Raw genomic sequence first — 14,205 nt, forward strand, 5'->3', positions numbered from 1 at the left:
TGATTAATTTTTAATCACAGCATTGAAAATATTTGTCCCACTTAATTAATATCATGACTTGAGGCTTCAAGACTAAATAAACAAAAAGAGGACAAGTTCTTTCTCTATAAAATCTGAAACTGACTGGGAGCGGAACGAAAAGGAAGGAACTTACCAATTTTAAAAGAAACAAGGCGACATCAGTCGTTATGAATGAAACAAACGTACGAATCACAACGCTTGCTTTGGAGCTGAAAACGAGAGAGCGTTGGTTGGTTGGAATAGAGTCCTTGGCATGGCTTGGAGTTATAGTGGCCGCTTTTTTGGGAAATGTCTTGTTGACGCTGGCAGTCTTAAAAACAAGTACAATACGATCTCGACATAATTATTACCTAATGTCGCTGGCTGCTACGGATGTTCTTAATTCTGCTGCCATTATGCCTTACACGCTTACTGTTCTTATCAGAGGAAAATGGCCTTTTGGAAATTTTATTTGTCAGCTGCAAGGAAGTCTGACTTCGATTTGCGCCACTGTTTCCTTGCTTACAATGGCGCTGATTTCCTTTAACCGTTATGTGAAAATAGTCAGGTCTGTTCAGCTTTACCAGAAAATTTTCACCAGACGAAATATTCTGATATCCATCGCCATGGCATGGGGAATGACTACTTTTTTAGTGCTTGTTCCATTTTTATTTTACAAAACTATGTTCCGTTTTCATCCTGGGAAGTGCTTATGTTGGTTACAGCTAAGTCTAAAAGATGGACCTACTTTGTATGGTCTAGTCATTTATTCGTCAACGGTTTGTTTAATATTTTCTTCAATCTCTTTTAGCTACTACAAAGTATTTCGAAAAATCCGCGCGCACTATGCTCAAGTTGCAAACTCTGCAATTCACAGTGAAAACTCTACGGCCTTCGCCGAGGAAGTGAAAATAACAGCGATGTTGTTTGTCACTATACTGGCGTTTTTCATTTGTTGGGTCCCCTCTTTTGTTATCGACTTTTACGAGGCTATTGCAGGCTATTACATCCTTCCAAGACAGTTGTATTTTTTCAATGTATTCACTTATACATCCAGCAGCGCTATCAATCCTCTTATTTATGGTGTAATGAATAGGGATTTTCGAGGGGCCTACAAGAGAATATTGTGTTGCAAAGAAAATTAACACTTCAGTATCACCCCTATATCACGGAGCCATCCTATCAAATTTTTCGCTTTGCACCGCCTCAGACCCTCTCGCAAAACGAGTTGGTCGCTCGAGCAATTCAAGAAAAGTGAGAAGAAAGAAGAGAACTTACTGAAAGAAGATCTCAATTGGGTGACAGCTTTTACAGTGAACAGTTAAAATTTTGGCCGATTTACGGCAAGAAGTTTTTTAAGGCTAAATTTTGTATTTGAGTAACGGTTAAGATTTGTCAATTTTTACACTCAACGGTTGATTTTTTTTGGCCGTTTTATGGCTAACGGTTAAGCTCATGCAGACTCTCATGACAGATCAGTCTGGATGTGTGTTTTCGCTCTCCAGTTGTTTACTTAAGCCCAAACGTTTTAATACGACAATGCAAGCCAGAAAATGGGTCTAGACAATTTTTATTCAAAATAAGGCCCTTATCACCTGCTCTTGATCAACTTTGAGAATATTCATTTTGTCCATTATTGACATTTTTCTTGTTCAGACAATATATCCGCAAATTTTCTGTTTGTTTTTGTATTGGGGAAGTTGAACACATCAAATTTTAGCTGTTTATATAGCCTACTGTTTATATAGACCAGTAACTTGCGTAGAAAATGCATATTAACTGTATTTGTTCTAAAATTTGCAAAACAACACCTAGCAAATCTCTTCTCTCATTGTATTATTCTTAGTCAATCCATATCTTCAACCTTACTGCAAAGTAGTATGGGGTTCTATATATCCACAAACCTAAAAAGAATCCCACAGGGATCAACGAACGCTTTTCATTCCACTAATTTATTCTTGTTTTTCTCGTTGCATGTTCCCACCAGAAACGTAGCTCCATTTTCCACCTTTAAAAGCACGCACAACCCACAATTCCTCTATTCGCTCCGACGAAGGGCTAACGCTCGAAACGTCAGCTTTTCTAATCGTTACGGTGGCCAATTTACCATTTCAACTTTGTTGATATATCCTAAAAAGAATCTACTAGATATGCTGATTTACACCGTCCCCAAGTCTGTAGAACAAAAAAAAAAAAACCCACGATTTTATACCAAGGACCAAAATTGTGGAACTCTCTGCCTCGTTCAATAATTGAACCAATAAGATCTTTCAAATGGTTATCTAAATCCTATTTAATTAATTTCAAAATACTCGATGAATTTTATAGCAAAGTTATTAATATTAAGGAATCAAGTTTTCTTCGTACTTTACACTTGTTAAATTACGTTCTACGTTCTGAGTTGAGCTTAAACTCTAATTTAAAGAGGGAGCCTAACCTATAAGCCTTTTCCTTTTCTATTCTATATTTCGAATTTCCAGGTATAATCTATGTATAATCTATGTAAATTAGCTTTGTTCCTATTTGAATATATCATAAAGGCAAATGATAGATAAATAAAAACTAGTAAGTAAATCAGTCTTCTGAAGCTCAAAGAATTCATCTGAGCCTCCGTAATGTGTTATTCGATTCTTCATGATGCACACTAAAAGTGGAATGAAAGCTGTACCCAGTATTTCCGTGTTATATTAGTCATCATAGGCTCTTGAAGACAAAAATAGAGTGTTCACAATCTGATTCTGATAATCAGGTCGATGGGTTGGTTTTTTTGTCAGCCGTTAAAATCGAAATAAATCCTCTCTCGAGAAGAGTTCTCAAGAGTATCAAATAAAATCACCGATGTGAATCTGTAGAAGTAACATTGAGTATGATGATCGAAGAAAAGAGAAAAACTTGCACATACGAAATTTGGACGAATTTAAAGTTCAGAATCGTGATCTGTCACCAATAAAGAGAGAATTATATTCGATTTCTTATAACCATTTGTTACTCACGTACATATATTCGATTTTACATTGACCAGAGAAAATCAATCAACAATTCGTTTGAAGGAGAGCCGTTCGATTTCTAGTGCCAAGGTCCTGCCAGCTGGAAGAACTGATAGGCTCTGGAAACGAGAGTGGTGAAAAGTAAATCGATCGTAATATATCAATGTAACAGCTTTAACTTTCGGTCAAAGTTTTTCGCACTGCACTCGCTCGACGGAAAATGCAAAGATAAGTCACAGGTTAAAAATAATAAATTAGGATTAGAGGTCTGGACTGACAGCTGATACAGCTGATTTGACGCAAATTTAAAAATATAATGGATATTTACTTAAAACAACGATCTCGTACGGCTGCATCAATGTGACTTTACTTTGACATTTCCGATAGCTTCGTTAAATTACGAGTGACGTCCTATGTAAGATATATACTCTCGTGATTATAGCTGGCTCCACAAACTTGTACGATCGATAAAATCCTGTGTTCTGATTGGCTATTCGAGCGGGCAAGATGGGTCCTTCTGCCCGCACGCGGTCACGGGACTTCCCCGCCTGATCATGCTAAGGAAAAAAATCCTTTACGCGACTTTACATGATCTTCAACTCCGCAGATTTTTTGCCTTGTTTTGTTTTTTCTTTCTTTATCACAAGAAAAAAATAGTTTCTAGCACTTTTCAGACCAGTAGAATCCCAAAACGCGCCAGTTTAGGACAATAAAAGGCAAGCAAACTGCGTCATATCAGTCTCAATTTGTAATTCTTTGTAGTAACCTTTTTGCTTTCTAATGAGTCCTTTATTGAACTGGCTTGCTCGGTGAAGATGGCAGCATATGCTGTCCAGAAATATCTTGAAAAACTGAAACAGCTTGAGGAATGCTAACTTATTCTCAGTGTCTGCAGTACAGAACTCTCTTGTATCCTTCTCGGAACTCCCTATTCATCAGTCCATAAATAACGGGATTCAAGGCGCTACTACTTTGAAAAGTAAAAACGTTTAGCAAATAAAGCTGTCGTGTAAACATGAACTGGTCATCACTAAACAGTTCGTAAAAATCAATTATTACCGAAGGACTACAACTGATACATATTGCTATAAGAGTGACAAAAAGCATGGTGGTAATTCTAACTTCTTCAGCAAAAGCTGCCGTTTCTCTGTTTTGAAGAGAAGAGTTTCTTACTTGCAAAAAATGTGCGCGGACTTTGCGAAGCACTTTATAGTAACAATAAAAGATCAGTGAAAATACTACGGAGGTTAAAATGACATAGAGAATAGTGAAATATATACCTAACTTATTTGTGACATTTAGATGTTTAAAGAAACACAAACTCTTTCCTGGATGAAAAGAAAATGCCGTCGTATCGAGAAGAAACACGGAGGACGACAAGAAAACAGAGCTACTCCAAGAAATGGCAATGGATATCCAAACATTTCGTGGAGTAAAAATTTTCTGGTAAAGACTCGCCGACCGGGTGATCTTCACATAGCGATTGAAAGCAATCAAACTCAATGTCAACAACGATACTCCAGTACAAATCGTCCAAAAAGATCCCTGTAGCTGGCATACGAAGTCTTCAAATGGCCACGTTCCTGTTAATAGGGCCACAAGAGTAAATGGCATACAAGTAATAGCATTAAGGATATCTGTAACGGCAAGTGACACCAAAAAGTAATTTTGATGATTTCGTAATGTCCCCGTTTTGTAGATAGCTAAGGTCAACACTATATTTCCTAGAAGTGCAGTCAATATGACTGCGAGATAGGCCACGGACTCGATTCCAACCAACCAACGCTCTCTATCTTTGAGCGACAGAAAAAGCTGGTCCATTCTGTACTTTGTGCTGTCATTCATCTTCTTTTTTAATGGCTTCCCTCAAGGACAGTTTTCATTTACACCCTTAAAGAAACGATTAAAGGAAATTCTCCGCGATTCCCTTTGCCTTCGCTGTGGCTAAACAGAAAAACTAAACCCAACTTAATGAAATAAAAAGTCCGGCCAAAGTCATAAATAATTGATGATTTTAAATTAAAGCGAAAGGCCTCCTACAACGGAGACAAGATAAGCATAAGAAAACAAACCAATTCTCAAAGTATGTTGTCTGTATTAATTTACAACGCGTGGTCCCAAAAAAAAAAAAAAAAAACCCAATGTTTCAAATTATAAAATACGTTCCTTATCTTCTGAATGAAGAAAGGGATCATGGAGTGAACAAACCGGCGACGAAGCTGAGATTTCTCATGAACAACTGATAACAGTATCCCAGGTAAACACACAATGACAGCTACGAATTTTTTTTTTTTAACAAAAACGACATATGAATCTACTCCGAGTCTTATCAAATGTCTCACTCTATTTAATTCAGCAGACACCTGCCTGCAATGATTGTGCATTTGGTCAAAATACTTCATTTATGAAATGCTGTACATCCCCGCGCGAAAACTGAAGCTCAAAACACAAACAGACTTTACTCGAACAAAATTATCTGCTTGACCCACTAATTTAGGTGTTCCATCACCCAAGTTAATCAATTGTTACTTTACAATATACCATTACCATAACAATATACCATATTTACAATATACCATAACAATATACCGTTGGTTCTTTCTTACAAAATCATATGACAATTAACTTGCTGAGGTCATCCTATCTGCTATTTTTAATTTTCCCTTGAAAGTGATAACATCAAATACAGCTCCATGCATAACAATTAACACTATGCGTCTACTCTATGAGATTTGAACAAAACTTTATTGAAAACTGATCTGTCAGTCCAACATATTGGAAGTGTTAATACTGGCCAAGAGAGTGTTGCTCTGCAGTTATCGTGTTTGGCCAGCTTCAGCTTTGAATAAGGAATACTGATATTGCAGATCAGCAAACCACTGTTTTCGGAAAGCACTTGAAATGTCTGTGTTCTGCAGAGGCAAAAAACAGAATTTTGCGTGATGAGCTGATTTATGTTAAAAAAAGAAAACTAAACAAACACTACGAATTATTACTCCGAGCGGTTTTACTCCGTTTTCATTGGCCATAACACCAGCACGCGACCTGTAAATAACAGCTTACAAATAAACGGTCTACTCATGCGTAACACCGTCTAATTGTGTTACGTAGCAAACACAATTCTGCTCATGCGTGGTTCTTCCCACGCACCTTCACGGCGAATGTCTGATGGCTTCTCTTCGCTATCAGATTGAGAGTGTTCCCCAAGTTTATTGGGAAAGAAACTCGATAATGGAATGATAAAACAATAATTGAACTCGTTTGTCGCAAAATATTGTGATTTTTCAGTGTTTCATGTTTCGCAAATCAATAATTTCAATAACTTCAGCTTCGGCAAAAAATATGTTTACTCGTCAACAACACAATACAATACTGTTTATCACTAACTCAGAACAATTGTGAAGTCTATTTCACAGAAAGATGTTCCGATTACTTAGAAGTTTTCAAGTTAGTGTAAATCTTCTCTACGGTCAGTGGCCCGTTCCCCTCTAGCTTGTATTAAATAATCTTGGTACCGGTCTATCCAAACAAATTCTACAGGAGAAAAGGAGAGGGGACTGAGGAGAGTTAGGTCCACTCGTTCTAGTCCTCTGATTCGTTTGTTTCGCCGCGCCTTTGAATTATGTTTTAAAAGATGTGCACTAATGACATACCAAGACACGCTGAACCAAAAGATGCACAGGGTCGGGTGACTGAAGGAGAAGTTTTCGCACTTTACAGCTGAACAGCTTGGTGAATATACCAGTGCAGGTCTCCCTTACAGACTCTGAATTATCTAATGTAGAAATTAAGAGAATTTCATCGATTAAAGGCCAATAAATCCTCTAGTGGACGAAAAATTAGCCATCTCTCTAAGGTTACAAATAGACCGAGTGTGATTATGGCTGTATCGCCGTGTTTTAAATTCAACACCACCACTGCAGAAAATCACTTGTCAATTGGGAATGTATGCGTGAAAAAAAAAGGCAGGAAAATCGTAGTTCCGCGGTCACTCTTGCCGTTCAAGGTTCACGTAAACTCAGTGCTAAACCTCTCTAATAACGAGGGCCTGCCCACAGGCTACCCCAACTCTCATCGTTTCATACCTGAAAGGACTGCCAACAAATGCGACAATATCTCCAGCATCATTTGTGGCACCGCACATAACAACTCAACAGCTTCGACAAACAAATCTTCGCTCCTCAGTTTCTGCTCACTGATTGAAAAAGATTTGCTCGTGGAGTGCTTTAAACCAATCAGCGTCAATTGTGTTAGAGCTTGAAACAAGAAGGTTGGGAAAAGGCAATTTCTGTCTGTAGAGCCGGTGTCTGAAGTTAACTGCACCACACTAGAAATAAGATAGATTTAAAGCGCTGGTGATGAAAACACAAACAAAAAAAAACCAATTCATAACACATACAATATCAACGATAGAAGGGAGAACTTTGAATAGGACCTCTGGTCAAGGGTAGGGCGAAGAAGAGAGCGGGAAGGAAAAAACGGCGGAGGAACTGGTATGAGTGGGGAGTAGGGCTAGGGATGGGAGGGGATAGGTGCGCAATCCTCTTCTGGCACGTGACAGGACCTTCATGTTCGCCTTGCGCTTGCTTCTATATAAGTCATTTTGCCGTTTGTTTGCAGCGCATCTGGAAAGCGCAAAAAACCACGGTTTTTTCTCAGGTTAGATTATTGGAGAGGAAGAGTATGAATTCTTTCCCAGACATCGATTCCAGACGAGAAAAATTATTCTCGTACATGTCCTTACTGACAAGGAGAATGTTTGCGGTCTAGAAAAGCAATTTTTACATGTTATGATATACGTTGTAGTAATTGTGAACTACAGAGTAGGTAACAAATAGCACATCAAAATTACATTTCGTTCAGGTTTAAACACTTACCATCTCACTACGCACAGAATACTGTGTACTGCACTCAAGGGGAGAACTTTATAATCAAGCTGAAGAAAAATGAGTAAACCATAAGACATAAAACTTGATCCCAACGCTTTTTCTTTCAATATGAAGCAGAGCCCACGCGCGATTCCTCCATTAACTATGTTTCAACACACAATTGAGATGCTCTCTAATAGAATGTGATAATAAAAAAAAGAAATGTACAATACTGTAAGCGTTACAGCGTTTTTCTGGACGCAATCTTCATTCAAACATCACACGTTTTAATCAATCAAGAGAAAACATAGAATCATACTAGAAGCTGTTCCAATTCTTGGCTCATCAGTGGCAGCAATATGTTGAATGGACATTGTCTGAAACACTGGAAAACTCCCTGAAATTGCAAAGAGCAAAATGTAAATTAACATTGACCCTTTCCACCCTAACTTCAATATCCAAACTCTCCATACTGTTCTCTATACATTTTCTTAAGGTGCAACTAAAGAGAAATTCTTTAACAATCAAGAGCTTCTTTAATTTGTGATCATTTCCTTTATTCTCCTGACCTTAATGTGTGATTCAGGGGTGATATTGTAGGGAGAAATTAGATGCTGGTCACTGTTAGGGGTCAAAGGGTTATGGATGAATTGTAAATGGTAAAGAATTTCAAGTTACAACATACCTGTAGTTTCCTTTGTTGGCTCTGCCACATGTTAGCTTCATCAATCTCTTTTCCTTTATTTTCTTCTAAAATAGAAAAGTTGCAGCCTCTAAAGAGCAACAAGGAATCATTCTAAATGGCTGATATGTGTAAAATAATAAATACTCAGTTTGTTTTTGTCAATTGATGGAGGGCTTTTCAATTAAGTGTTGTAAAACCAAAGTGAAACTTATTATAACAGCCAATCAGGAGAAAAGAAAATACCTTTATGAGCCAATGAGAACTTAAGTAAACCAAATCAAACTGCCTAAAGTGCAGGAAAACTCTGGCCACCAAGTTGTGATTGGTTTAAGCTTTGAATCTGATTGATTGAGAGTGGCGCGAGGTTTCTGGACCAATCAAAGAGTGGAGCACGGCAAAATCAGTGCAATCTCGGATTACTTTCAACTCTCAATTGAAAATTGTGATGAGACTGCAAATTCTCCTTACATGAAATCAGTGACCTTACAAGTTTCGGCCTGTTTATTCACATCTTGATAATCGCTTAGTTGGTCTTTGGAATATCCTGCCAAGACAACAACAAGAGCAAGTTGTTCTACTTGTGCTAGATCATAGCCAGGCCACAGTATTAGACAAAACATGGTAAGATAAAGTCGAACTCTAAGCTTTAGAACAATCTTGATATCAGAATCTCTTGACAAGCCCCCCCCCCCCCCACACCTTCTAAGTATGCTATGCTGAATGAGGCATAACAATTGAAGGATAGCCAGGGAAGGGGGGGTAGAAGTTATCACAACTGGTTCTGCAGGGCAGGAGGTCTTAATCAAACCAAATTAATACATACCTATTGCTATACCAAGAAGGACACTCATGTACACTTCAAAGGTGAATGCAGCAGGGTGAGACACAGCTCCTTCATAACTTGGAGACCTGTATATTTGTACACAAATGTGAACTGTTTAAATCAATTATCAAAACTAAAAACTAAATTAAATGAGAATCTATCAACAAGTCTGAAAAAGGCAGTGGACTAGTGGTTGACAATTACTACACTCCAGATCTACAGGTTTGAGTTAAAGTGAAAGCCTCTTCATGGTGTTGTCTTGGGAAAACTGCTGTCTAAATCAAAATAATGTTGTAAAGTATCTTGAATAGTCAAAGAAATGTTGTTCCATGCTTACAAACCTGTAAAGCAAGACTTGGAGAAGGTATTGAATTATTGCCACACCAACTTGGCCTCCATGACAGCATGATACAATGTTTGCCAACAAGCGATCATCCAGTGATGGGAGGTGAAACAACAGCTCTACTGCCAAGCGTTGAATCTCATCGCTCAGTTTTGAAAATGAGCCTCTGTCCTTGGCTAATTAGAAAATGCATGTAGGTTATGAGGTGAAACTATCTGTACCAGTTTCATGAGATTTTTAAAGGCTGGGGGCATCTTTAACCCTTAAACCACTAAAAGTGATAAGTAACCAATTTCTCCTTACAATACCAGCCCAGAATCACACATTAAAGTTACAAGAATAAAGGAAATGGTCCTTCTCTGAACTATACTCACTGTATAATCACATAACACAGTCAGAGATAATATTATGCATTGTCTAAACACTTACAGAAGAAACTGGCCAGCTGAGCCAACACTTTGTCATCTGATTGTAGGATACCTTGAACAACCGCCTTTTTCATGACTCTTAAAACAAGTTCTGTCAAGCCAGGGGTGGTATCCTTCAATTGTACTAACAGGCCAGGCAATCCAAGAAGCCATTTCTCAACAGGTTTATGTAACTCAAAAAGCCTGTCATGAAAGATTGTTTGATCGAATTACTTCAGCATGACATAAGAGAGGGAAATCACAAGAGACTGGTTACTGCAGAAAAGATGTTTAAAGAAATTCAGGTTTAGACTAGGATTGATGTAGCACCTCTCAGATAATACAGTGTACTTGGGTGTTACTATAAAGATAATCGAATGTTGCCACTCAATTTACATTGTTAACTCAGTTGATGAAACTAAATTGTCTTGAAATATTCTTCACTGACACAGCAGCACAGTTTCTTTAGAAACTTTATGCCCCTTTACCTTATCTGTATGTGTCCCAAAAATATGGCATTTACATAGTACAGTATGGTGGCCCAGAACTGCCATTAAAAATATTCAAATTTATAGGAATTTTTCTTTTTCAATTTCAATTTATTTCTCATTTTTCTTTTTAAAATAAAAGCAAGTGAAAGTAAAATGTAAAATAGAAATAAAATGAAACCAAAGATAAATGAAATCAAATCAAACTTAAATACTACCCGGCCGAGCGCTGCCACTAGTTTTTTTTTTTTTTTCGCGGTCTGAAAAACAAGTTTGTTCGTGGCCGAACACTGCCACATGGCCGAGGGCTGCCAAACAAACCCAGAATGCACTACCATCAAAAAGTTCATGAGAAGCAATTTCTGAGTCAAATAACTCATACCCATGTCCTTGTATGTCTAGCAGCATGAGTTTTTTGTCTGACTTTTCATGAGAAAAATGGGTTAGACATTGAGCCCTCTGACCCATAACATCTGTTTCCTCGACACAACAATCACAAGTATTGTTTAAGTACTTGGTAAACTGTCCATCAATAATCTCCTCGACAGTCACAAATTCTCCTTTATCATCTTCACCGTAGTAGATCTTTCTATACCTTAGAACCTCTCCAAATGCATGTTTTGCAATGATTTTTCATTCCAACTGGCGAGCAAAATTCCTTGCAAGAAGATGCATCTGAACCGCCTTTTGGGTGTGTTATTGGACAGTTTGCCCAATGTCATTTATTCCCTTCACAGCATCAGGAAGGTATCTTTTAATTACCCTGGTAGTCCCCTTAAACTGTGGGTGCTTTGTGGTTGCTTTGTATGCATTGCAAAACCCACTGTGAGCAAATGGCTCTTATTCTTCGTTGAATTCGACAGTTATTATTATACAGCTCCTTTCCTTTAATTAATTTATGTGTTGTATCTCCTGCATCACACTTCTTCCCTCTTTTCACAGTCACTTTCTCTTTTAAGTTTTCCATGCGGCATCCGCCATACTAGAATCTTGAAAGGCATCCTGCAAAGAATTCTGGGTTTGTTTGGCAGCCCTTGGCCATGTGGCAGCGTTCGGCCACGAAGAAATTTTTTTTTTCTGACCGCGAAAAAAAAAAAACAAAACTAGTGGCAGCACTCGATCAGGTAGTATTCAATTTTGATTTGATTTGATTTATCTTTGGTTTCATTTTATTTCTATTTCACATTTTACTTTCACTCGCTTTTATTTTAAAAAGAAAAATGAGAAATAAATCGAAATTGAAAAAAAATAACAAAAATAATTCCTATAAATTTGAATATTTTTAATGGCAGTTCTCGGCCACCATAGTACAACAACAAGCCAAATAAAAACTCACTTTGACATGTTCTCCTGGAAAACAAGACTTGCAAAGAAAGTAATCAACACTCTCTTGATCCCAGACTTAATGTGACTTGACTGATACAAACTGAACGTTGCATTGAGAAGTTCTCCTGGTTTGCTTGGAATACCCACTTTCATACAACTGTTGTGATATTGAAGAATTTGATCAGCAAAGGCAACCAAGCTCTCCACATGATCTGTCTGAAACTGTTGGCCTGCAGCGCCACCTGACACTTTTAACTCTAGGGATTCAATGACGAACTCTTCCAGCCTGTGGACTATAGCATGATAGTTCTTCTGCACAGCAGGGCCGTTCATCACAAAGAGCATCATGACTTCACAAATTTTCAGGTTTAGGGTTAACACAGATGCACTGGAGTTCTCTCCTGCAGCTTGCTGAGAAACCTTTTCTAGCTTTCTCCTTCCTCTCTTCAACATTGGTGCATCTGAGACTGAAAATGGAAAGAAACTCATCAAATGCTGATTGACATCTTTGAAATAAACATCCAGTAAGTTGTCTCCAGGTTTGTGCATTTCAGAGACTTCAGCATTTGTTTGTTTTTCCTGAGCTGCTTTCAAGACAATTTTAAGAATTTCTGTCACAGCTAACATGACATTAATAGACGAGGAAGACACCATACTGTTTGGTAGACCAGTTGTCATTTGAGCAGGGCTACACTCAATCCAACATTCCAGTAATAAAGGCACAATGACTTCCATGAAATCCTTTACCATCTGTCCATCTGTTAAAATATTGTTTTTACTTTCTGTGTTTAATGCTGTAGCTGCTGAGCTATTGTCAAAACTAAAGGGATGTAAAGTTGGTTCTTGAACTGAATGTTCTAAAACCTGGATTTGAGTTGGCTTTTTCTTGTCAAAATAAATTATTTGTTTTTTACATGGTAACTTAACCAGGCTTGCTGATGACAGTGGCGTGTCTTCTCGACTGGAACTGGAAGAAGATTCCAAGGCTTTCAACAATGCCAATAATTGTTGAAGAACTTTTAGACGTGACCTTAAGGAAGAAAGTTTCCCCTTTGGATTCACAGCAAGTCCTTTTCCCGCTTTATGCTGTAGTCTGTTGGACTGCTTTGTACCTGAAATGTTCTGATGTGAAATCATACTCACAAAGTTTTGAATCAGCTGTGAAGAGCTTCCAACCATGAGACTGGGAAAATAACGGAGACAAAGCTCAAGAAATCCAAGGGAGTCATGTTGTATGTCATCATAAATGTGCGTCATAGCACAACTTAAATGAGCAATCACTAGCGCAGAAAATGGTGCCATCTTTTCTTGTGAAACTAGTGGGAATATGAAACAGAGTAACAGTAGAAGAGACTGTCTGACTGAAGGGTCACTATCTGACATTTTCTCACAGACTTTTTTGATAACAATTCCCAGATTTTCTTGTAGGAGATTCTCATGATGGTGGAGGAGATCCTTAAGACCTCCTAGTGCTTCCTGCCTTGTATTCACACTATAATGACCCACTTGGGCAAGTAAATCCTATGAAATAAACAGAGGATAAACCAGGTTAAGAATTTTTTAACTTTAAGAACTTTAGAAACTTACGCCCTTTATCAAACCTCTAACTCCCAAGATCTGACTGCAGATTCTCACCTCTGGTTGCAACACCGATTTCTTTGTAAATTGGTTATGGGAACTCAACTGTGACAGCCACCACAGGTTACCCAAACTTGTGACACCAACTTAAACATGTAAATGTCTATGCTACACAAATTCAAAATTGTTTCAGATATTTCGGTTAAGAAGCGACGTTCACATTTAAAAAGGCTAAGCGACCTTGGGCTACCTGTGCAGCCACGTGCGATGTCATCATAAGCCTGAACTCAGATGCGACCGAGCCCATAGGATTTACACTATTGTACGCACTTATACCAAAGCATGATTTAAAGTCGAAATTCCTCTACCTTTAAGGTTTGATTTCTTTGATTTGTTGGTACATTGTCGAGTGTATGAAGCTGAGTTGGGATGAAGATCGCCCTTGATTTAAATGAAGAGTCTGTGGCATTATCCGCAGGTTTAAGCTTCTTTCCAACTTTAAACTTCACCTTCTGGAAGTCCTGTTCCTTAAGTTTCCTTTTCCTTTTATTTTTAGCCATGTTTCTTGGAGAATTGGAAAAATATAGCACATAAATGGCCTTTTGAGGTCCTTTAGAGGACGAAAAGTTTGGGGCAACTGCGACGCCAACGAATAACATAGCAGCGGTGTTAATTTTAACGCAAGCGTATAAGAAGACCT

General features: G+C 38.0%; 3 protein-coding genes across 3 annotated transcripts; 1 reads left to right on the plus strand and 2 right to left on the minus strand.

Annotated features, from left to right (window-relative positions):
* The first annotated feature begins 80 nt into the window (after positions 1–80).
* On the plus strand, positions 81–2,544 carry LOC111327444 (beta-2 adrenergic receptor-like). Its single transcript, XM_022931633.2, has one exon. The coding sequence runs from the start codon at positions 189–191 to the stop codon at positions 1,143–1,145; it is 957 nt and encodes a 318-aa protein (XP_022787368.2). The 5' UTR covers positions 81–188; the 3' UTR covers positions 1,146–2,544.
* A 499-nt stretch (positions 2,545–3,043) lies between these two features.
* On the minus strand, positions 3,044–4,930 carry LOC148718319 (melatonin receptor type 1A-like). Its single transcript, XM_088740156.1, has one exon. The coding sequence runs from the start codon at positions 4,830–4,832 to the stop codon at positions 3,870–3,872; it is 963 nt and encodes a 320-aa protein (XP_088596282.1). The 5' UTR covers positions 4,833–4,930; the 3' UTR covers positions 3,044–3,869.
* A 132-nt stretch (positions 4,931–5,062) lies between these two features.
* Positions 5,063–14,153, minus strand: LOC111327442 (testis-expressed protein 10). Its single transcript, XM_022931630.2, has 12 exons — positions 13,874–14,153; positions 11,938–13,448; positions 10,136–10,317; positions 9,705–9,882; positions 9,364–9,449; positions 9,009–9,084; positions 8,541–8,628; positions 8,175–8,252; positions 7,865–7,923; positions 7,073–7,314; positions 6,641–6,762; positions 5,063–5,899 (listed from the first exon to the last, which is right to left on the minus strand). The coding sequence occupies exons 1-12, from the start codon at positions 14,063–14,065 to the stop codon at positions 5,804–5,806; spliced, it is 2,910 nt and encodes a 969-aa protein (XP_022787365.2). The 5' UTR covers positions 14,066–14,153; the 3' UTR covers positions 5,063–5,803.
* Positions 14,154–14,205: the final 52 nt, after the last annotated feature.

This window comes from Stylophora pistillata, chromosome 12 (genome assembly GCF_964205215.1).
Source record: "Stylophora pistillata chromosome 12, jaStyPist1.2, whole genome shotgun sequence".
NCBI classification, from domain to species: domain Eukaryota; kingdom Metazoa; phylum Cnidaria; class Anthozoa; order Scleractinia; family Pocilloporidae; genus Stylophora; species Stylophora pistillata.

Bases quoted from the DNA above. Each gene is read 5' to 3' on its own strand.
- LOC148718319 (XM_088740156.1), bottom strand. From the start codon at position 4,832: ATGAATGACAGCACAAAGTACAGAATGGACCAGCTTTTTCTGTCGCTC.
- LOC111327442 (XM_022931630.2), bottom strand. From the start codon at position 14,065: ATGGCTAAAAATAAAAGGAAAAGGAAACTTAAGGAACAGGACTTCCAG. The intron at 8,253-8,540 runs GTATGTTGTAAC...TTGCAATTTCAG, and splicing joins GCCAACAAAGGAAACTACAG to GGAGTTTTCCAGTGTTTCAG. The intron at 7,315-7,864 runs GTAAGTGTTTAA...TCTTATTTCTAG, and splicing joins ATTCTGTGCGTAGTGAGATG to TGTGGTGCAGTTAACTTCAG.
- LOC111327444 (XM_022931633.2), top strand. From the start codon at position 189: ATGAATGAAACAAACGTACGAATCACAACGCTTGCTTTGGAGCTGAAA.